Source organism: Podarcis bocagei (genome assembly GCF_964188305.1).
Source record: "Podarcis bocagei genome assembly, chromosome: Z".
Classification (NCBI taxonomy): domain Eukaryota; kingdom Metazoa; phylum Chordata; class Lepidosauria; order Squamata; family Lacertidae; genus Podarcis; species Podarcis bocagei.
Window position 1 is genome coordinate 4,396,694 of NC_138140.1, and position 25,153 is coordinate 4,421,846.

General features: G+C 43.0%; 1 protein-coding gene across 6 annotated transcripts in view; it reads right to left on the reverse strand.

The window, feature by feature from the left end:
• The window catches only part of EEIG1 (estrogen-induced osteoclastogenesis regulator 1), a 54,678-nt gene that overhangs the window by 14,002 nt on the left and 15,523 nt on the right, over positions 1–25,153 (reverse strand). For 5 of the 6 annotated variants that reach the window (XM_081179812.1, XM_081179810.1, XM_081179811.1 and 2 more), the window contains exons 3-6: positions 9,958–10,078; positions 8,580–8,609; positions 1,135–1,251; positions 490–536 (exon numbers count right to left, since the gene is read on the reverse strand). In XM_081179812.1, coding sequence (XP_081035938.1) covers positions 490–536; positions 1,135–1,251; positions 8,580–8,609; positions 9,958–10,078 — 315 coding nt within the window. Of the gene's footprint in view, positions 1–489; positions 537–1,134; positions 1,252–1,421; positions 1,575–8,579; positions 8,610–9,957; positions 10,079–25,153 lie in introns of those variants that run through there. The other variant, XM_081179813.1, reaches the window with a different exon arrangement.

Sequence of the window (25,153 nt, forward strand, 5' to 3'; positions counted from 1 at the left end):
AGTAAGCGACGAATGCAAGTGATAGTGATGATTTTGTTACTGGTGAAAGAAGCACTGGAATCCTGGACTCCTCTGGGGGGAAGGGTGGGGGTATAAATCAAATGAATTAATAAACTGAATGAATCAATACTCTCTTGACTGCCCCATGGCAGCAGCCAGCAGTTCCCACCAGCAAACAGCTTTACTATAGCCACTGTTGAATGTCACCCTGTAGAGAGGTGACCTCCAACAGGCAAACACTCAGAATTACATCCCAAGCCACACACCCTGCTCAGAAGTCAGAGGGAAGCAGGCAAAGGTATGGCAATCCTGGGCTTTGCACACGGCTCCTCATCATCTCCTTCTAGCGTAGAAGTGTGTGGAAGCACAACAGCAGACATAATTTTCTCTCTGAACTCTGCCTGTTTTACTCAAGTCCCTTTGCTGACAAAATAATGGTAAAACAAAGCAAAGCAAAGCAAAACAAAACAAAACAAAACAACCACTCACGTTTTGAAGCAAGGATCTCCAGAGAGCAGGGACATGCCAATCGTTACCTGAGGAAGATTGAAATGAAAGTCTTGAAAATATATATGTAGACCACCCTGGTAATTCATAAAACAAAAACAAATAAACCATAGTTTTAAACCAACCAGAGTTCTGGGTTTAGAAGTTATTGGGAACTGTCGTCGGGGTTTTTATTCTTTTCACTTTTTAAATGGAAGCAGAGGCTTTCCATCTCTTTCTGGCCATAATAAGGGAAAGGGAAGGGTGAGCTTGCAAGTCCTTGGCTTGTTGCGGTTTGTTACCATAGCAGGAAGCCATGGTTTCCCTTTACGTCTGAACCAAGTCTAAAGGAACTAAAATTGCCTCTAAAAGCGATGACAGCATAGCACTAGGCAATGTGTGTGGATATATATTTTTGCTGATCATGTAGTTCTCCACATCCTATATGGGAAACTGTTTTTTCCCGTTGGGTAGGGAACCAGCAGCTTCAAGTTCCTCCTTTCAGCACCCTACTGCCAAGACACACCAGAACCGGAAGAAATAAGAGGTTGGGGAGGGGGTGGAGTAGAGAGAAGGATTTTAAATATATACACATTTAGGCTGAAATTCAGAAACAGCACCTGGTCCATGGAATTTCTTAGCATTTACCTTCAATATGGAATTATCCTGCCGAGTATTCTTGGTGTCATATCCCTCCAGCAAGCAGCATCTGACAGTGAACCCGGAGCCTGCAAATTCTGCTAGATTCAGATCAGCAAAACCCAGCTGTAAAGGCAACAGCATCAAGATCAGCAAAACTCCACGTGAATGCACACGCATGCGCACATACACAAACTGCACTACACAGTAAACAAGAAAAAAGAAAAGCACCAAGTGGGACAGGACCAGAATTTGCGGTATCCAAATCCCATTTTGGAACATGCCCTGTTCCTCACCTGGAGGAAACTTCCAGAAAAGTTTTGTTCAGGAAACATTTACAGAAAGGGTGGAAGAAACAGAACTGCTGTTCTGGCAAGGACAGCGTTAACCCGCCTGGAGTCATTGCATAATCAAGGACACAGAAGACACTAGGGTCAGTGATGTGGAAAAAAACACACTCCTGTGTGTGTGTGTGTGTGCGCGCGCGCACACACACACACACACACACCCCAACATAATAAAACACTCTTTGTATTATGCCACCCCAGAATGCACTGCAGCAAGCTCTCCAAGAGATGAAAGGATATTGCTGTAGATGAAAATCAGTGCACAGTTCCTAAGAAACAAGACTGGGAGATTGCACGGAAACAAGGCTTCAGACTTATTTGAAAATTCTGAGGAATGGGTTAGAAATGCTCTTGTACAGCAAGCCATATGGTGAAGTGGAGGAACTTGCCACTAGAGTATGAGATGTCCAACTGACATCAAGTTATAACATTTTCACATACTGATCCATCTAAAGATAGCAAAGGAAACTTTTAGGGGATATGTTTCGAGGAGTTAAAAATCCATTATTGTCTCCAGTTATGAGAAGGACTGAATGCAGTTGTGAAAGGGGGGGGGCAGAGGATGACACCAACATTTTTATAAGCCACCTTTCTAGATAAATGGCCTTCCAAAGCAGATTACAAATGAAACAAAAAGTACAATAGCACAAAATTTAAAAGTGCAAGCCAACACTATGTGTGTGTGTGTGTATATATATATATATGCAGGTTTTGGTGTCTTCGGGTGTCTTCCCGTGTAAGAGTTGGGGTGTCTAGGCGACGTTTCGTCGAAACGTCGCCTAGACACCCCAACTCTTACACGGGAAGACACCCGAAGACACCAAAACCTGCATTCCTGTACCCGTGAAAATCTACGAAAGCAAATATATATATATATATATATATATATATATATATATATATATGCATGTATCTCAATCACAGAAATATAACTGATGGACATCTCGTCTGGAAAGCCAGTGCAGGGGAGAAATAGGTCTCTGGGGCCTTATGCAAAGCCTAAATTGCAGGTACTGAGTGCAGGTCCAATAGGAGGGAGTTTCACAACCTCTGGGTCACCCACCTTACTGACAGGAGAGGATGGACACCCCAGGAGAGCCTCCGAATCATGCCTTAGGGCGCTATCAAGATGGTATAGGTGCATGTGGTCTAATGAAGAGCTTAGAACCAAAACTGTTTAGGTATTTTACTTAAGCAGCATTTTAGCTCATTATAGGATATATTTAGCGTCAAACATAATTTGTTTAGGGTTTCCATCGCCTGATAATGAAGAATTCTGAAGGCAGGCTTTCTCCTCCCTTTCCCTTTCCCCCATCATATGGGACAAATCACAGTAATTGCTTGCAAATTTTAGTATTGGCACCACAGTACAATCAGACTGGAGGTGTTGCCACTTTTAACAGGATGTAAGTGGTAGGACAACTTTGTTTTGGACCCAAACATACAGCACGTGGCTAAGGTGTAATGGTGGAAGCTCCCAGCTTTCTTGTATCTGACACCGCTTCAGTAACTAGTTCTATGGCAGCCATGTCCAATGCGTCGATCGCGGGAGTGATTCTGGTCAATCTGTCAATCTCCCTCTCTCTCTCTGGACCCAAACCAGCTCTTTCTGTCTCTGAGGGCTTCTCTCTCTCTCTCTCTCTCTCTCTCTCTCTCTCTCTCTCTCTCTGAAGGAGAAGCGAGCAAGTGCAAGGCGGGAGGAGGTCTACGCAGATGGAGAGGCTGAGCAAGAGAGAGAGCGAGAGAGAAGCCCTGCGCCCTGGCTCCTCAAGAGAAAGGGCTGGTTTGGGTCCAGAGAGAGAGCGTGCACGTGCGAGAGACCACAGTGAGGCTTACTCCCAAGTAAACACGTGAGAGGGAGGGGGGACCCTTCCTGGCTGCTGCCATCCCGCCCACATTGAGAGATTTACTTCCGAGAAGACGTACAAGAGGATTGGGCAGAACAAAACTGAAGGGCAGGGGGAGAGAAATTCTGGAATGCATTGATGGGGAAACAAAAATCCTACAGGGTGTGCAGCGTGTCCCCCCTCCTCCCTGCTCTAAAACAGCCGGCCTTTATCTACAACAACACCCCTTCTGCGCTAGTAGTTTGCAGCAGCAGAGGATGTGTGTGTTGTTTTGTGTGTGTGTGTGTGTGTGTGTGTGTGTGTGTGTGTGTGTGTATAGAGAGAGGGAGGGAGAGAAGCCCTGCGCACTGGCTCCTCAGAGAGAAAGGGCTGGTTTAGGTTTACTCAAAAGGAATGGGTGGGTTGGATCCAAGGGAAAGGGCTTCTACAGGTTTCACCCAGTTCTTAAGGTGGTGCATGAAGGCTGTCAACTCTGCAGTTGAGTTTACCCAATTTCTGTTTCAAACTATTGGGGAAACCGCTGTGGCTGACATGTGCCTGACATTTGAAAAACAGCAAGAGTCCTTGGGGTACTTTAAAGCAGTGTTTCCCAACCGGTGTTCCGCGACACACTAGTGTGCCGCGAGACGTTGCCTTGTGTGCCGTGGGAGGGAGGCAGGCGAGGCGGGCGGCGAGAGGCGGGGCGGTGGCGGCGAGGAGAGGCCGCCCAGCGCAGGGCTCTCGCCGTCTGCCTGCCTGGCTGCCTGCGTGGCGCTGACGTCAAGGGGCTGTAACGTGCCCCACATAGGCACACGCGGGGCGGCGAGCGAGCGAGCTCCCACATCCCATCGCCGCTCGCTTCGGCCAGCCTACTGGGCTGTCGCAGGTGGAAGGCCTGCGCATGCGCGAGGTTTTCGCGCCTTCGGGATTCCCTTCACGCCTTCCTCCTCCCGGGTCCTTGAGAGCGCGGGAAGCGGCAGCGCGAGACCGGCGTTGAGCCTGTAGGTATTGCGCTTGCCAAGGCAGTCATTTGGGAAATGAAAACTTGCAAAGCAAGCAACCAGTTCAATCTGAAGTACGTGTATGCTTAATATCCTGTATCTGAAACCTGTTCTGCCCCCTCCCCCACACTTGGTGCCATTTTCATCTACACATGCAGCAGAGTAAGTTGACCCAGAATAGTACCAGTTCAGATGGCAGATGGGAGAATGACAGTGCTGAATGCTTTCCCATGTAGAACAGTCCCTGCAAATAAAAACCTAGCATATTTGGAAGAGGGATGCTAGCCTAACCATTACCTTCTATGCTGTTACTATTTTTTTATTTTTTTTTACATAAGTAAAAAGTGACCTTTCCCCATCTGGCATGGTGGTGTGCCTCGAGATTTTTTTCATGAAACAAGTGTGCCTTTGCCCAAAAAAGGTTGGGAAACACTGCTTTAAAGACTTAACACATTTATTATGACATGAGCTTTTGTGAACAACAATCTGTGCATCATGTTCTGATTATGTAGGACCCTGTCCTCAATGTTATTTTCTTATGTTATTACAAGTATACGAAGCATGTATTTTTAAAAATATATTGATTTATGATGAACTTTTCAGATTTTATGGAAGCGATTATCATTTGTTATTATTTTTATCATAAGCTCAGCCAAATATAATATGTTTAAGTTGAAGAATGACAAGGGGAGAGTGTGGTACATCACTGCCAGTTTTTGATACTGGATAGTAGATCAAAGCCTCCTTGAAGTTGGACATGCCTGTTCTATGGTCACTCAGATACTCCACCATACCAGCTAGTAAACAAGCAAGTATTGACATCGAACATTTCAAGGATGTTCAAAGCTCTTAGCATATGTTATGTTAGGATGCATGTTGCCTTGGTTGCTTTTCCTTAAAATAGATGTAAGTATCAGTTAAGGAGGTCAGTATTTGCTGAGGTGTGGCACAGAAGTAGAAAGAAGGAGGTGGCTTGTTTACACTCATCTAGTGAGTTTGCAACTGAGGTGCCATCTGAACTGAGGACTTCCTCAACTCACTGTTCACACTCTTAGGCAACAGAGACTTAAACTGCTAAACCAATCATCCTGTCACCCCTCTCATATTCTGAGAGGGGAGCTAGGGTTAATTATTGGTACCTTCACTGAAATACAATTCCCAGGATTTTCTGTGGAGAAATCATAACAATGTAATTTATATTTGTAAGTCTGTAGACATGAGGTGCTCTTAGCAGTTACACAATACTGGTTACCTCTTGCCTGATCTTTCATGTTTCCAAGCTTTCATCTTGGAAAATGTGGGATAGGACAAAAAACTCTATGGTATCTTTTGAGAGGGAAACATTTCCATGACCAAATGATAGTAAAAGAAATGGGAGCAGACATGCACTGAATTAGCCTTTAACAATTCTGTGAGTTTGTTTTCACAGAAGATGATACATCTTCTGAGTTTCTTTCACTTAAAATTGTTTAAAAACATTTCCACCCAGTGTGTCCTCAACATGCCTTGGTGGGGAACCTTTTTAGCTCCTGGCCCAGAGTGGCTGGGGAGACTCAGCCAGATGGGCGGGGTATAAATATTATTATTATTATTATTATTATTATTATTATTATTATTATCCTTATCAGGCTCACCCTTGTGGGCCAAATTTGGCATGTGAGTGTGGCCACTGACCTGGCACTCACATGGCGTCATTATGATGTCATTTGATTGCCATGTGAGCAGGGCTGCCCACCTGTCAAAATCCCTCACACAGTTTTGCAATTCTTTCTACACTTCCCTTTTAAATCCAATGTTGGAGGTTTAAAAGAGGAATACAGGGAGACTTGCAAAGGCCAGAGCTTGGAGTCTGTCTTAAAGCTGCAAAGGAGCCTTTGAAGTAGTCTTGAGAGCAGGAGGGAGCTTGCTTCAAAGTGTGCTTTTGCCTGGCACTCTAAGATTGAATCTGCTGCCTATGCTCCTTTCTTTCTCCTTTCTGGGGAGAAATAAAGGTGATTTTGCTAGCAAAAGCAATGGAGATGACTTCTCCAATGCTCTGCCTTTGCTTGCAAAATGCTGCCTTCTAAGAATGGAGCAAGATGGGGACTTAGAAGGAAAGAAGGAGGAAACTTGCAAAGGCTTCTGTGAGTCTCCCCACTTCCCTTTTCAATCTTCAATCTCACGGTGATGTTTAATTTCCATTCATCATCAGGAAAAAAACAACCATGTTAGGAATAGGATCATGCACCCAATGCAACGTTGGGAGTCATAAGAGTTGGAGTTCAACATCATCAGGAGGCCCACAAGTTATCCACCCCTAGACTAAAAGCAAAATGGGTAGATAATAGCAGTTCAAATTGTGATCTGATCTTAAGCTTCTATTAAAGACTCATGAAAACACAACAGACTCAGCCAGGCACCCATGAGACCTTCATTGCCCTAGTTATGAGTTATTGGACTAGCAATAGGGTACTTCAGAAAGCAGCTACAGAACATTTGAATTCTCAGTGGTCAACCAGGTGTCCTGCTTTTACACATCATAGACCTGTGCACCCTCTCAAAGGCAAAGACATCTCCAAAACGTGACAAGCTAGTTTTCCAGAACTTGCCCCAATACATTCTTCCACTTGTGCATTTCATTTTCTGTTTTAACATGACCACACACCCACTGCTTACTCCTGCTATAAAAAGTCACATGACTTTGTCATTATGGGTGGCATTTCCCAGATGGCAAATCTCACCACACCCTTCTCACATTAGTCAACAGCTTGGAACCCTGAAGGAACAAGAGGATTCCTTCAGATGTTTGATTCAGGGAAATGGTGACCTATTTTTTCAGCATACCCCACTTCTCCCTTTTAATGTCACTTATCCGCTCTTAATTCATGCTAGTGAGTGCTTCCCAGACTGAAATACAAAGAGGGAGGACCCCTCCGTCATGGAAAAGTCTTCAATTCTCCACTATGCATGAATGCAGCCTTTGGCAACCTGGTGCCCTCCTACTAGGGCTAGTGGCAATTGTAGTCCAAAATATCTGGAGGGCAGCAGGTTGGTGAAGGCTGTATTAACACATAGCAGAGAAATGTGGGGCTCTTGCTGGCTGCAAAGAAGACCCAAGAAAAGATGCTGTGGGTTCCTAACCCAGTGGCCACCAATGCTATGTGTAATACATGCTGAGGTCTAAACTTTTCCCAGGAAATGGATTCCTGAGAGCAAATAGATAACTGAAGACAGCCAAAAGCTGCTAGAGGAAGGGCAATGTTTTTAACAAAAGGATGTTCAGATATAACCTTTCAGTACAGCTTCCTTAATTTTCATTCCATAGCCAACTCTACCATCCGGTTCAGAACCTAGTGTTTTCTCTACATCAGCACATCCATCAGATCTCTCCCAAAGAAATAATTTAACTGAGTACGGAGATCTTGGGAGCCTGGCTTTTGAACAGTACATGAACCCAGCTTAAAAGCCAGACACTAAAAAGGGGCATACCTAATGAATCAAAGATGAGGAACCTCAGGCCCAGGTGCCAAATGTGACCCTCCAGGCCTCTCTATCTGGCTCTTGAGATCTTCCCCAGCCACACATCATCACCCCAGGCCTTACCCCTCACTGGTGTTGCTTCACACACTCCTTGGATGTTTTTGTTTGCATAGAATGTGGTCGCTAAATAACACTTTCTGGTAGAGATGGTTCATGGCCCCTACCCCCAAAACACTAGTCAGCCTCTGAAATGACACCCAAGATGCATGGGTGGGTCATTCACACCAGCTTCCTAAGCCCAATGGAGCCAAGTCTTCCATTATTTTAAGTGTTTTAAACAGCAGAAATTAGAGTTCTAGAACTGCAGGGCAACCCATTGACAGAAAGTGTCCTTTTTTTCTCTATAGGCAGTAAGAATGTGGTGTCATTATCTTAAAAGAAAGACAACAACAGGTAAAGGAGAGCTGATATCCACCAGGAACCAACAGGTGCAACAGCTGAAAACAGAGGGAGACACAAGCCAACTCTGTCAGAAAGTGTAATTTAGGGGGCTACCCATTCCCAGGTACAAAGTACACCCACATCTCTGAGTTTCCCAGAACTATTTTGCCAGACTCTGTAAGACAGCATCATTGGCCATCCTCTCCCTGGTTCAGTTCCCCATCTGCATTAAGGGGATAATACAAAACTACCTTACAGGGCTGTTGTAAAGATTGCCAAGAATGCATTCAACGTGTTTTGTATGCTCAAAAGCTTATTATTCTACAATTACAAAGAGATGATGTAAAGTTTGGTTTTTCACTGCTCATAATCCATCTTACCTTGGAATAAGTTTTCCCTCCCTTCAGTTCCTGTAATGAGAAAACAAAAAGAGGACAGAAGAGTTTCATTACAGTAATTATAGCAAAGGCATCCCTCTCCTTGCCTGAGTGTAGTGACTGTACATGGTGAAAATACCTTTCAGTGCAATGAAAGGAATATGCAGTACTAACCATTCACCCACTGCTTGAAACAATTGCTGCTTTCCTAGCTCTTTAAATTGGGTGCATTAGCTTCTCTGTTAAAAATGAGGTACATTTAGGGCTAGTCAAGCAGCAACCACTTAGGACTGACATGCATTACGTGTGTTTGTGGGGTGGGGGTGTTAATCAGACACCTCTAAGTTACCTGGTTTTATTATACTGTATTTACTCTAAAAATGTATAAACCTTTTATCTAAAAGACATTAAAAAACCAACCAATGACACACAAAAAAATGTAAAACGAATAAAACCTTTAGACTAACTAAATCTGCTAAATATATTGGAAAGTTGTTTGCCTGCTTGCTATGCATTTGGATACCCCTTAAGATATCATAGCCAAATTCTGTATTATGGTTTCTGAGATAAAGGAGCAAGTTTTCATCTATGGTTGGATGCAATTGGACGCCATTTTGAATCAAGATGGCAGACAACCTTTCAAAACTGCACTGTTTTTGTTTCTTAGAATTCCTGAGCATTGCCAGGTACAAGCCTGCTACTATACCATTATCTAAAATTCATGGGAAAATAAAAAGGTTTTAAACTGGGATCAAAAAACAAAATACAGTCTCAGCACCAGACCTACCTGCACTAGGAGGGCATTCCAGAGTCAGAGAACCACCACAGGAGCAGCTCTTTCTTTTCCACATACTTGATGTACTTCTAAAAACTGCACACAGAGAAAGACCCTCTCCGATGACCTTACTGCATAGGAGGTGCTCCTGTAGATATTTGAGCCCCAAGCCATTTAAGACTTTTAAAAGCAAGCACCAGGACCTTGAATTGGGCATGGTAATGAATAGGGAGCCAATGTAGTTCCAATGCATTCTCTACATCCTCCCTTCAGGAATAGGAACCCAAGAAATAATGCATTTTATCCAAAAATTCTGCCAAAAATAGCAGTTTGTGGCCTTCTGTACAAGGAGTGGGGTTGGTAAGCAAGTTACAATTGTGGGGGAAACTCAGGGGAATTTGGATTTTTATACATATAGGTTCATACAGTTCAGGGGAAAGCTGGGGGTGGTGATAGCGTGAAATCATATTCTTAGCTAAACAGAGAGAACAACAACTACAAAAACTATTTTAAAAAGGAATTATTGCTGGAGACTGTATTCCCCACTTAAAGCCATAGTTCTAGGTCATAAACCAAACAGGAGTAGAGTCAATGCGGGATACTCACCTTGCGGACAGACACACGGCAGATGCATGGGTCCAGGAGGCCAGTGGCAGGATTGGCACTCATTTTACAGACAAAGGTAAATTTCTTCTTCCAGTGAACACAGTTCTCCTGAACTTCTTCTCTATAAAGAAAACAAAAAGAGGCAATGTTGAATTCAAACCACTTTGAACAGATTCCAGAACTAAGCTATCTTGGCTGTAGACTTCAAACCCAGAAAAAGAGAGAAAACATTACCTGTTACCCATTGTGTCCCCTGAGCTCCATCTACATTTACTTTGGGAGCACATTTGTCTGCACGACACACACACACACACACACACACACAGAGAGAGAGAGAGAGAGAGAGAGAGAGAGAGAGAGAGAGAGAGAGACAGAACAAGCCTAAACGCTTAAGCACATGTGGGGGTCAGGTGGGATGAACATGTCATGAATGAAGGGCGGGCTACTGAAAGAAGTACACTCCACACACACACACGCACGCACGCACACACACGACAGCCCTCCCGCAGCCCTGTAGCTCAACAGGTTCTTTGCAGGGAGAAAACTGGACACAGGAAGGCTAATCTTCTCCTGCAGGATCCCTTCAACTGTAGTCAATGAGCCTAAATTTGCCCTCTACCTTCAGCTCTTGATCCCTGCTTGTATGGGGGGGTTTAAGTACACACACACATTCACTCACTCCACTTTTCTATCACAGGCATAGGAGCCAATTCCTAGGGGATGAGGGCTCTTCACCGCCCCAATAAAACATTTGAGGGGGCCGGGGCCCCCCAAAGTTGATGTGCATTGCCATTCAAGTGGTGTCCGTGCATTGCATCATGTAATCAATTATGTAGGGCAAGACTTACTCACCCCCCCCGCCAATATTTTATTAAAGTTGGCAGCCCTGATCGAAGGTAGTGATATCAGTAAGTTGCATGAACAAATTTGTTTAGCTATTAGATCCACTATCTAACACATACCTTCACTGTCCACATATCACCCTGCTTTAGAGAGTGAAAAGCAGGTGTAGTGGTTATCCTACACACCCTGATTTTGTATTCCTTAACAGTCAGCATAACATTGAACCCCATACCACACCCTGGGAAAGCCATTTTTACACAACTAGTTACTCTGGTATCAATCACCCTCTTTTAGCTATCATCACAGCGTCATTGTGAAGATAAAGGAGGGTGGGGGGAATCTGTCATGTACATTGCTCTGAGGTCCTCAAAGGAAGGACGGATTAAAATGTAACTAGTAATAAAACAATCAACATTAAATAACTCAATCATTTGCCCCAAGATACTACACAAGTGCAGAATATAAAAGGGTAGGATACTTTGTGAAGCAGCTTAGAGTAAATGAGCAGCAAATTAAATTAAATTAAAACAAAGTAAATTTAATTTAATTGGGGGGAGGGGGGAGAAGAAATGGAGTAGGAGAAATCAGGAAGCGGTTTGCATTGTAACTGCTGTAACCTGCCCTGGGACATTACAGTGAAGGACAGGTTAATAATAAATAATAATAATAATAATAATAATAATAATAATAATAATAATAATACAAAGAGGAATCAAACTCAACATCTAAACCTCAAAGACAAGTTGGGAATGGGGGGAGAAAGAAACAAATTTGATTTAAGAAAAATTAGAAGTATCCAGCAGGGAAGAGATGGAGGAAAAAGGTAGGGTCGCACACCCTCAGTTTTGGCCCTGCTTACAATCCCTGCCCCCTAAAAAGGTGAATGTAGTGTTTTGACAGAAAACAAGTTTGCCCACCCCAGACATACTGTTTTCCTCAGTGGTATAATAAATGTTTAATACAGTGGTACCTTGGGTTACATACGCTAACCCATAAATAGTACCTCGGGTTAAGAACTTTGCTTCAGGATGAGAACAGAAATTGTGCTCCGGCAGCACGGTGGCAGCAGGAGGCCCCATTAGCTAAAGTGGTGCTTCAGGTTAAGAACAGTTTCAGGTTAAGAACGGACCTCCGGAACGAATTAAGTACTTAACCCGAGGTACCACTGCAATCCCAAGTCTCAAATGAACACATGGAGAACAGTGCCCTACTTTCAGCTGAATTTACTCTGCCTTTTGGCCCAGTTTGGTGATTCTCTTTTTTACTGGCCTGTTGCCTTCATCAACCCAAACCAGAAATGCATGTTTTACAGGGGGGAAATGTGAGAAATGGCCCTGGTGACAGGACACTTGACAAAATAAATGGCTCAGGCAGAAACAGATAAGAAGAACAACCTGGCTGGTGCAGGCCTTGGCTTTATGGCAAACCAACAGAAACATTAAGGCTGACAATAGACTGGGAGGAGGGGGCTGTGTTGCGGTGAAAAGGTTCAGGTTTTCATTTCTTCTCTGGGGTAAACCATCAAGGGTAGTGGGAAAATAGGTAGAATTGGCCAGCTCCCTTTTCAGTGAGAATAAACATAACTGTGAATGTGTACAAGGCAGACAGTGTGAGTTTCCCTCTGAATGAGAGGGTGTACTTTGATGAATCAGGGAGGCTTGTCTGATCAATTTGTGGGCCTGCCCACAGCTCTGAAGACAATTAAAAGTTCAAAGTGTAATTTGGAGGGGATAAGAAGAAGGAAAAAATAACATCACTGAGATTAGTGGAATACTTCTCTAGCTACCACCGGATAGCAATTTTCAAGCACAGAAGAAAAAGGAGTGGAGTGGGGGAGATAGTACCAAGAAGACATTAGATAAGATTGTGCTTCAATAATTAAATGCAGCTCTCTCTCCCCACCAATAATTAAATGTGGCTGTCTCTCCCTCATCCCTTTTTACCCTTAGGCACAATGCAAGTGAACAGAAACAGAATCAGTTGTGGGCTGGTAGGAAGAGGGAGCTTTATCCACTGCTTGTTCTTTGCTTTCCAACATTTGATTATGGCTAAAGGGACTCTTTTCAATGTTTAGGTTTGCGAATACGCATGGAAAAGTAACAAGCTCACAAAATGACATACTAGCCCATACACATTTATTATTGTCATTGTCATCATTATCCATTTATTACAGTCAGCAGATCATCCCAAAGCCAACACAGTACAATACCTTTATTAGGACTTTTTTTTTTTTTTTTTAAAAGAAAGGTTACAAAATGGCAGTAAACAGTATCAGCCATTCAGTAAGGCCTTCCTTGTGATTTTTTGGCATTACTGATTCGGACCATAGACTCCGGTTTGAACTCCCACTTAGCCACAAAGCTCCCTGGGTGACTATGGACCGGCCACAGTCTGTCAGCCTCATATGGTTGTTGAGAGGTTAAATAAGGGAGGGGAAAGAAGAGCTAAATTATGGGATAACCTGAACATTGCTGTAATGTGTGTCAAAAGTCTGCGTCACTCTAATAAATTCTCTATATATTATTGTTGGTGGGAGGTGTGCTGCAGTAGAATTCTAGAAATAAACTTTAATAAAGCTTGGGTTATGGAGGGTATATTTTCTGCCTGCTCAGCTTAAGTCTTTAAAGTGAAGGAAATTACAGGGAGCATAATTTAACAGCTGGCCTGGATGAGACCAAGAAAAATGTGTGTATAATCACAAAGGGTACAATTAGAGAGGGAGCATGCACACAGAATGAAGCCAGCAAGGTGCCAGAAGCAAAGCATGAAGACAAGAGGAAAGTAACAACATTTCCCAATCAAGATTACAGGGCAACTCCAGCTTCACCCTAAATCAGATGCCAGAAATAGATGCATCCAATTTGAAAACAATGTCCTGTGAGTGAGAGCTGGGGTGGGAATAGATTAGACCAATGACTGGCCATTAGTGCCAGATCATCACTGGGCTTGCAAGTGTCTATCTAATATCATTAATACCTCCAGAAGCAAGCATTATTATTATTATTATTATTATTATTATTATTATTATTATTATATTTCTGCCAGGCCAAAATATTTACATTTCATTCATATTCTTATCCTTCAGAAAAGAAGTAAAATATCCAAAAACCTACCACTGCACCCTGGAAATTTCTATGAGGGGCACAGAGGAAGGCCAAAGTATTCTGACTCTCTTCTAGCACCATTCACTTGCCTGAAGGCAACTTTCTGCCTCAGGCTACCAGGCTGGTGCTTAAATACAAGGCTATTATCATGGTTCCATTTTACTTATTGACACTAAATGTTCATATATTCTTAGAAAGAAAATGCCATTTTTGCTTTTTTTAAGTTCCTGCAGTTACATACAGATCCAGTTTCCAGGACAGCTAATTTTGTGCAAGTACTTCCTTAAGAATCACGCTGAAAAACAGAAGTGGAAAAGCCCAAGTATTTTAATGACACACAAAGGTCAGATTTAGGCATCCCCATTTACAGATCCTTAAGTAATGGGGCAGAACAAACTTTTTCCAAGTTCCTCAAATTTATCCAGGATGTATGGTATAACGAAGAAAAAAACCTGACAGGAGATTGTACAAAATGCAGTTCACATATGCATATTCCCCAAGGCCTATTAGAGATTATGCATGGCCAGAGAATATACACAATTCAGATGAAATATGCACATTCCCCAAAGTCTGTTGGACATTATGTATACTGACCGAGAAAAGTGCACAATTCCCTCTTAGTGGATAGATTAAGTGCACACTCTACATGAGACCAGGTGAATATGCACATGGCCAATCATTATGCGCATTAACAACTCAACTTACATTCTGCTGAATATACATATGTGACACACACGTATTTCACATTTCATCCTCAGCACTAGGTACAAAAAGGGATCTCAGGTTGCAGTGAAAGACTATGGGGGAAAGAGAAAAAAGTATAGCAGCAGAAATGGCAGCTTTCCCACGGCATAAAAGCTAGCATTTATTCAGATCAATAGCTTTGTTTACTTCTCATTTTCAGGGGTCATTGTGCTTTTGCGATATCTGCTTGATTAAAAGTTTTATCACTAAGATATAAATCTGGGTCAAACCCTCAAAAGCAGCACTAATCCTCTTGTGCTATTGCAACAGATGGCTCTGCGTGGCATGTTGGCTCACCATTTTGTTTGAGGATGCCCCAGTTAAGCACCAAGGCCGTGTCACGCTACCTGTTCTTAATCAGTAGGACAAGCCAACCTATCTGATAAAAAGTCATTCCCCCAGCCAATCCTAAAAATCCAGTATTGGAGGCTGTATGCCTCTGAGTAGCAGTTGCTGGGAATCTAAGGTGTGGAGAGTGCTGCTGTGCTTAAGTCCAGCTTGTGGGCTTCCCATGGACTTCTGGTTGGCTACTGTGAGAACAGGATGCTGGACTAGATAGGCCTTTGTTCTGATCCAGCAAATCTCTTATGTCCCATTGTATAAAAAGTTAAGAAAAAATAGTAGCAGCAGCTGTTTTTCAAGTTAGTACTAACTTCCTTACTATGCAACTTGGTTAAGTAGAAGAGTTTAGCCAGCTTCTTAATAGCGTTGCCAAATGTCCTCTTTTTCCAGGACACATCTATCTTTTCAAGGGAATGTAAAATGAGAGTAGTCATAGTGATTCATAGTTAAAAGTAGAAATCGGCAAATGTGTCCTCTTTTTTGCTCTTCAAAATATGGCAACCCTACTTAATGTAATCCAACAATGGGCACCTTTGCTGGACACTTTCATCCTAGTGAAAGGCTTTCCTAATATTAGCACCATCAGCTAAAACATGTTTGTCTATGAAGTAAAAAGCATATTGCTGGACCTCATGATGGCATGACTCTCCTACTTAAGCCATCAGGCTGGGGTTAGGATATCTATAGAACCATCTACTCTTTTGTCCTCTTACCATTCTAGGTGCAGCAAGTGGGCATGTCAGAGACAGGACCTTTTTGATGGTAACACCAACAATGTGGAATGCCATCCCAGGCTCTGCCACTATTTGCAGTTCTGTTTCTCCAAAGCGACTTTCTCCAGAAAAATCAACCAAATCTCCCCTCCTGCTCCTTGTTCCTCGCGAGAAGCAATCCATTTGTTTGAAACCACACCATGTTTCTACCTGCTAATCAGTCAGATCTCCCTTCCTACTCCCTGCCCACATGAGAGAAGCAATACATTTAACTGTGTGAAAGAGCTTCTTCACAGTTTGTTTGCAATATGTGTAATATTTGATGTGCTCCTCAGCACATCAAAAAGAGCAGATGGAAAGGAAACACTTCAGTCAGTCAATCAGGGCAGTCTCGCCCATGCCACTGCCCATGTATGAGCCAGTGGCAGCATTCAAAATTTGCCATTTTGCACCTGGCTATTGGCCACTTGTGACCAAGTGAAGATGCCTGGGCGCCAGGATGGCACCTGATGTCTCCACCATCTGGAGCTGCATGCCTGGGGATCCTGGGATCTTGCCTGTTTTCTAACAACACACCCTGCAGAATTTTGTGATATTTTATCTGCACAATCAGAATTAATTTCATGTATCCAAAAGTCATATTGAAATATATGACTTTCAAGCTGTCTGGCCACCAAATGGCAACTAGACATTCCGTTTTGATGGCTATAACCCTAGTTTAAGGAGGCATTTGGTGCCTAGCTTATATACTGTATCTGGGTTTCAAAGACTGGCCAGTGAACCATCCTGTGATCTTTGGATGAAGGGCAGTAGACAAAATAAATAAATAAATAAATAAATAAATAAATAAATAAATAAATAAATAAGAAAGATCCAACTTATTAAAAATCCCAGAACACAATAGGAAGGGCTCTGAATCAACAGCATTTTGTCTTGGACTGCAAGACGTACCTTTGACACAGCCAGTCAATGCTAGAAAGTCATTTGTTCGTGACTTCACTCACGTCATCCAAGACAAACAGCCAAACTTAACAGATGAACATTCAGCTGTTTTCATTCTCTACATGCTGTTTCTTTCCCAGAACACTGAAGTAATTATCCAAGCAAAAAAGAAGGGGGGAGCCTTTTCTAAAATGGAAAGAGTATGGCTCAGACACTGATGATGTAAAACTTTGTTATCAATACAAATCTTAAATTCAGTTGTTAACGCAAACAACTCAGATGTTCCACAGTGAGCATTTATTGAAGGTCACGCAAATGAGTTACCACATCCTCCTACCCATGAAGTTACACTCATGCTTTTATAACCCACACAACTACAAGCTATCTCCATCTCATTCTTCTATAGTCCTATGCTTACCTATCTTATTCAGATATCATGACAAGGCTATATGGAATGCTAAACATCTGCTATTTATTTTGGAAAGTTGTTGCTTGTTCACTATGCAAATTTTGCATGATGATTCCAAAGATTCAATAAGGTTTCTGCCTACATGTGAATACCATTGGATACCATTTAGAATAAAAGTGGTGGACTGAACCTTTCAAAACGGCACTAATTTTAACCACCGATTGGCTGAGGCCAATGCAGCTTGTTTTTCCAACATAGCAGTATATCGCCAGACTGTGATGTTTGGGCTGGTGATATACCTCAATGCTGAAAAACTGATATTGCCTAGCCCTAATCATGAGAGGTTGCTGACCAACTAGCATGTGAAGCCTGGAGAGTGGGGTGTTCGTTGTGGGGAAAGGTGGACATGTTTCCCAAGGAATGTCAACTTAAGTCTTAATCTAATTACCAGTGCAATGGGTCTGATGGAGGAGGTCCTACTGTCATTTTCCTAGATTTAATTAACAAGTGATTAAAGGGCATAGAAGTGGACACTTACATTATGTCTGGCAACAGTTCTGGGTGTTTACTAGGCTTAAGCAGCCATCTTTCCACATGAACAACTTCAAGAAGGGTTAGTAACAATAGCTAAGAGTCAAATGGCACCTTAGAAGGGTTAGTAACAAAAGCTAAGAGTCAAATGGCACCTTGAACCTAGGTTATGTTCACACAATGATATGTCTGGACACAATTTTTTACAGGATTACAAAGCAAATGAAGACAAGATTGCTAATCTAGCTGAATATGGAATAAATGCTGTGCATAAAAGGCAAGTTCTTTTAAAATACAGAAACGATTAAGTGGAAAAGCAGCCTAAAAGAGATGAGACTGCCGTTTCACGCTAGGAAAAGTAAAAACCAAACTTCAAAGCAATGCTAGAATACACTGCTAAATGCACTGAAGTTCCCATTGAACTATGTTTCTCAGTAAAAAAAATTGCCTGCTGGAAACAGAAAGATGGCCACATTCAAATGCAGCACAAATCCATGAACAGTAATTAAATAAATCAGCCTGTCTACAAGCTGGAGCCTGAACATTCCCTGCTTGCTTGCTTGCTTCCTTCCTTCCTTAAGCAGGAAAACAAACCATGGAGCAGCTGGCTATGTGTAAACCATTGCTCACAGTTCCTCCCTCCCAAACTAACCTGACTGTGAAACCAAGCACAAGCCTTAGCTTCAGATCACTTTTTGGAGAGTAACAAATGGTTTGGTTCACACACAAATGGGTTGTTTCTCCACCAGAATAAGGAAGGAGTGAAGCAGGAAAGCTTGGACTGCATTCATCAGCCAATTTCCTTAACTCTGGTTAATGGCTTCATGCTATATCCAAACACACCCAACGCCTGCTAACATATCACTGGATGGATAAGACACTACTTAAGCATGTTATGTTCACAGTGGGTAGGGAATGAGTAAGAACAGATTATATTTGAAATACAAATGGTTTGCTATTGTTATAACTTTATTATAAAACAGCTTTACAATTTTTTAAAAGTATCTTCTTTGTGTGATGGATAGGTCATGCATACCTTGCTTCTACAAATTCAAAGCAGTCTTTTCCGGCTGTTACAAGACTATCTGACAGTGTCTGCAACCACATACTAGTTACCTACTGCTTGCCCCAGAAAGTATATTTTTATCTTCACAACTAAGGAAATATAAATTGCAATTCAAAATAGCAGTGAGCTACTACAGAGATGCTTAAAAGGCTTGAAATGACACAGCAAAAAAGAAGGGGGGAAAGGAAGTTGGTGAAATGAGAAATAAAGACTGCAGGAGCTAAAGTAAGGCATTAGAGGGGTTAATAGATTATGAGTTATGATCAACTGCTGCAATGGAGTGCTGATGCACCAGTACAATCAGAGGGGGTGGGCAGTTCCAACTCCAGAGTCTTTCTGCCACATCTACAGAAAGAACATGGATTGCTTTTGGTCAGAGGCCAGGGATGCTTGCCAGAGAAAAATATCACAAGGGTCACAAAGTGAGCTCATGCTGCAGCTCGAAGAGACAGATGGCCCTTGACAGAAGCAAAGCAATAACTGGGCAGGCAATGCTCTGTGACTAAAAAACGCACCCAGAACTTTCAACAATACAAATGCAAACAACACAGATTTGCAAATAACCCTACAGAAAAGCTATCAATTACTACTCAACATGGTGGCTATATACTGCCTCCAATAACAGAAGCAGCAATCCTCTGAGTAGCAGTTGCCATGGAACAGCAGGTGGGGAGAGGGCTATGGTCCTCCTCTCCAGCTTGTGGGCTCCCCAGGAGTATCTGGTTGGCTACTGTGAGAAACAGGATCCTGGATTAGATAAGCCTTTGGTCTGATCCTTAAATTCTTTAAAAAAACCCAAACACCTGTCTTACCTACTTTCATCAGTATGGAGGCAACTGAGATGCCAAAGCAGTGACACCTGGCTTTGCTGCACCAGCCTGACTGGCTATCAGTGGAACCAGGAAGGGTGAGGAGCATGGCCTGGGGAGAGTCTGGTGGGCCAGAAGATTCTCACCCCTGTGCTACAGTACAGAACTCAGCTGGGACAGCAGTTAAAATCCAGGTAAGTTGGGGAGTTAGGAACATGGCATTTACTCTGGCTACCCGCAGCTTTTTAGGCACAACTCAAGTTTGTCAATAAAATTCCAGAAGTCTGGGCACAATATTATCCACTATGGATTCCCAGGCCGACCAGGAATACTACCCAGTGGTATTATTATGTAATTTAATTGTCAAATGGCACATTAAACCTAGGTTACAGTTGCCACAGTGGAACATCTAGGCACCATCCCCCCCCATGGGATTTATTATTGTTATTGTTGTTGTTCATTCCATTTCTATAACGCTTTATGTTTTAAAGAACAAATCTCAAAGTGGTTTACAATACATTAAAACATCAAATAAAACAATCCAGAATAAAACTAATTCAAGCTTCAAGGAAAATATTTCAGATCCTTCTCCAAGTGACACTTTTTCCAGTTGCCAACCTGGAGTCCTTTAGACTGGGAAAAGCAAAATCTCCACAGAGTCACAACTGGATCTGCGTCAGTGGCAAAGTGTGCCTGATGCCTGCCTAATTTTGAACACTGATACCACCCTTTTGAGTCTATCCCAGTATCAATTATTGGAAGGCAAGGACCCTGGAATAGTCACAGTCTCTCAGCCTAGGTTACCTTATAGTGCTATAGAGAGGATAAAATGGAGATGGGAGAACCATGTATGCCATCTTGAGCCCTTGCAGGAAATGTGAGGCACCTTCAAAAAATACTTCTTTCCCTTTTAAAATTGCATTTATAGCCCACAACAGTGAACAGCCTTTCCAATGAGTTACCAAAGGCCAGACATCATTCAGAACTATTAGGTATTTAAGATACAATCTGCACATAACTTTGGGTGGCTGAGGTTAAGCAAGTGAAAAGGGTGGGGCTTTATTGCCTTTTGGTTGGTTGGTTTCATGTAAATAGCTGACCTATGTTCTCATTTCAAAGAGTTACCTTTAGACATTTAAATAGGAGCACATGTACTTAAAAAGCAGATAAAACTGAGGTATGTCAGTCAAGAAGAACAACTGGTTGAGCAAATCAACAGAATAAGTACAATTCTTCTTCCGTCAGTGGTGACACACTATTAACAATGTAGAAAAACTGAGTGCACACACAAGATCGCAGGTTGTTATTTTGGATTTTGAGAACAGCTACAATCCCCTTGAAGATTACTCACACCATAAATATAGGTTGGAAACTACTTTATAAAACAAACGTATGGATACAAAACAAGTGTCTCTTTTCTGTCTAATCTCTTCATGAAAAAGAATGAGTGACAAGTGATAAACAGTAATCATGAGATCATCTTGTTATGCATTCTAGGACTAGTGCTAGTACTGAAATGGAGACATATGAACTCAACTTTATTTGGCAAATTGGATAAGAGAACAAAGTGGTGGGGAAAAGAGCTGATAGGTTTTAAGATGAGTCGATGGAAAACTTATAGGCACATGTTTTGTGGTAGGAAAGGTCATTCTGGATATTGGAATCTGACTTCTAGTATTAATATTTTCCTGAGAAGCAAAGGGCTACTGTTGGAAGCTCAACTCAGCAACTGACTTACTGTTTAAGTGACTCAGGACAGCAAAAGTTGGGGTAGAAGGGAAGTTAAAACCATTCAAGTTTCAATGCTCTCCACTGTCCAGTACCGGGGACAGCTATGCTTACAAGCTACCTAGGAGCATCTGGATGACTATGTCTGGATGGAGACAGGCCTGGTTCACATATCACTTTAAACCAGCCACATTTCACTATGGTTTAAGATGGAAGTGCAGAGTGCTGGTGCACACCAACTTGATTGGCTTTTCCCCAGCTCCCAAAAGCACAGAAGGAAGGAAGCCATGATGTGGCTTAGTGCTACATCCGCTAACAAACCACAAGCAAGACACCAAGAATAAACTTTGGTTATAGCTTGTGGAGATTTATAAACCAATGAGCCCAAGTTTAGACATAATGCCTGGAAGAGAAGGGGAGGACCAATGCACCCACCTTTTCAGCCCTGTGCATCACCATGCTGCACATTCACCTCTGAATCATAGTAAAGGTAAAGGGACCCCTGACCATTAGTTGTGTGACCGACTCTAGGGTTGCGGTGTTCATCTCACTTTATTGGCCGAGGGAGCCGGCGTACAGCTTCCGGGTCATGTGGCCAGCATGACTAAGCCGCTTCTGGCGAACAGAGCAGCGCACAGAAACACTGTTTACCTTCCCGCCGGAGCGGTACCTATTTATCTACTTGCACTTTGACATGCTTCCGAACTGCTAGGTGGGCAGGAGCAGGGACCGAGCAACGGGAGCTCACCCCGTCACGGGGATTCGACCCGCCAACCTTCTGATCGGCAAGTCCTAGGTTCTGTGGTTTAACCATAGTTAAGGTTAATAGTCAAAATGACATGCAAATGAGGCCATAGAGGTGTTAAACCTGGTTACAAGATCAACTTTTTGGGGCCCTGGCTTGGAGAAACATCATTCAGAATTCCTTCTGGGCATATTACTATCAGATATATATTGCTCTACTCTCTCCTCCCATACTCCTTTAAAAATTTGTTTCCAGACCTCAGATTCTGAACTAACATATTGGTTCCATTTTTATTTTGCTTTTTATAGGCATGGTGAGGCACAATTCATTTTCACTTGGCAGATTTACTAAAACAGAGAGTAAAAACCTCTCCAGTGAAAAAAGAGGCAGTCCAGAGCTGGTAGCTTTACTAGTATCTTCATTTTAGATACAGTTTCCAATTCACCCTTCGGATCTGCAAATAAATTGAAGCCTAAGAGAGCTATGCACGAATAATATAAGCCTAAATTCAGTCATGCAGTGAACTTTAGCCTTGCTTTTTATCTCCAAAGTTACACCACCTTTAAGCTCAATACAAGAAATGACAACATAATCTGCATTATATAAGAGCTATAAAAATAGCCCTGATTAAACAATAGGTTCACACCCCAACATGTATGGACTTGTCCCATGAAGCAACACTACCAGGTGCTATCAAGTCCACAAAGAAACAAGACCACCATCACGATCAAGTCATGTTCTGCCTCTGAATACCAGCTGCTGGGAATCACAGGTAGGGATAGCCCTGTAGCTTAAAAAAGCCCCCCCTCACCTCCAGCTTGCATTAGGCAACCTAGAGGTGCAGGCTCCATTAGACTCTGCCCCCCTGCCAAGGCACCCACAGCCTTGGCATGTGGCTTTGGTGGGCTCAGCCAGGCAGTTCAAGGGCTCTCTGATGCTGCTGCCGGGTCCAGAGCTTGCCAGCAACCTCAGGTAGTCCTGCCTTGCGGACTTCACCTGGGAGGGTGGGTAGGAGCCCTGAGGTTCCTGTTCATGCACAAGCAACAAGGACTTCAGGGCTCGGTCAGCTAGGGGCAGTGGTCAGCTCGGTCAGCTGAGCAGCAGTGGGGTCAGCGCATTGGCCCCAGCCTATGAGGCGATGGGGTGAAAGCGCCCCAGCTCCCATAATGAGAGCTGACTCAGTTTCACCCCACGACTCGCTGGCTGGGGCCAATACAACTTCTTTCCACATCATAGTTTATCACCAAACCACACTGTTTGACAGGTGATAGATACATCACAATGTTGAAAACCTAACATCGCCCAGACCTAGGAGTAGTAATGCTGCATACTTGTTAAGCCCTGAATCCACTTCCATCACTACTGCCACTTGGTGGTGCAGAATAAGCAAAGTAAGTAATTTGAGGAGTGGGGTGGGTAGAAATTCCAGTGGAAGGCAGGAGTCAGAAAACAACTTCTTTTACCCTCTTCTCCTCTCCCCATAAGTTGGCTCAGTGTGATGGCACACAAAACACAAGAGGGAAACCCACTAATAATTAGGCAGTGGAATGAGAATAAAAACAGCACTGTGTCATCATATAGCTCCATGAGATGCATACACCCAGTCAGAATGTTGTGTACAGTACCAGTCACCCCACCTCAAAAGGATATGCCAAAGAGACTGGAAGGAGTATGATTTAGAAAGACAAGCTACATCCACTGATTCAATTAATATATAGTGGCATTGCTTATATTAAGAACTTAGGGATCTTCAACCTTAAATCACTTCAGAAATTACAGGTGCAAACATGACACACACCACTACAAATTGGTTACATACATATCTGTGAAGTTCTTAAGATTTGTTAAAAACTATTTCTTTAAATAAATAGGACTATCTATCTATCTATTGCGCCTGGTGCGCTATATATATATTGCGCTATATATTGCGCCTATGATGTTGGAGGTAGGGTTGTTGTTTTTTAAATTCTAGGGAACAACCTAGAGCAGTGTTTCCCAAACGTTTTTGGGCAACGGCACACCTGTTTGCCGGAAAAAAATCTCGCGGCACACCACCATTAAAGCCCCGCCCCCGTGACGTCATTCGGGGAGCCGGCGGCCCGGGCCTGAGCTGGAAGGAGAGGCGGTGCTTTTCGGCACAAGGCAATCGGCCTGGAATTGTTTCCCGCGCGCTGCGAAAGGGAACAGCTGCGGTCGCGCGAACCCTCCGGCGCTGGGAGGGGAAAGGGCGGAGTCGCAGAGCACCAGCTGGCCGAGCGGTTGCGCGCAGCGTTGCGCTTTTGGAGAGCGTGCGGCTGCTGCTAGGGGATCCGGGGACGTGAGCAGGCCTGGCCCGACCCGGGTTGAAGGAGGACAAGCCGGCAGCGCGCCAAGTGAGTTCGGTTGCGCGCGACGGCCCCCGCTCCCCCCACCCCCGCCGGATCCTCGCCGCCGCCGCCTCTCGCCCGCCTCCCTCCCACGGCACACCAGCCGATGTCTCACGGCACAGTAGTGTGCCGCGGAACACCGGTTGGGAAACACTGACCTAGAGGAAACATTACAAACAAGATAGATTTTATAAATAGATGTTGTGATTATGCATCTGTGCACTGAGCAATACAATATTATAGTACTGAATTATGGTAAGCCAGTTATTTAATATATGCATTGTTTTAATAATGCATATTTAATATCTGTGACCGTCCAGATGGTGCTTGACTACATCTTTCATCATTCCTGAAGACTGGTCATTCAGGCTGGGGCTTAAGGAAGCTGGAGTTCATCAACAACTGAAATTCACCCAGTTTAAAAAGAAAATATGATAAAGATTTATAAAAGTTATCAGTAGCATGAAGAGTTCAAAGTAATTTACTCTCATGCAACACTGAAACTTTGTCACCCAGTTAAAGGACAGGCATCAAGTTAAAAACTTCCTTCACCCAATGCTTAATTTACTTAGGAAGTGATCCAACCAGATTTCCTTTTCATCAGTTTCATGGGGGAGAGTTAAAGCATGTGAGCTCAATGGGGCTAAAAAATACTTTATTTGACTGGGTCATGCCATTTAATTTGTTACGGCAAGAATGGCGATAGCTACTAGCAATAGATGGCTACTTAGATGATTTAAATTATATTCAATGAATCAGTCTACCATAGCTTTATTAGCCTGTGGTGATGGTGGCTAAAACTAAAATCTTAATTGCTAGGAATACTTTCTCTCTCCAATTACCACACACACACA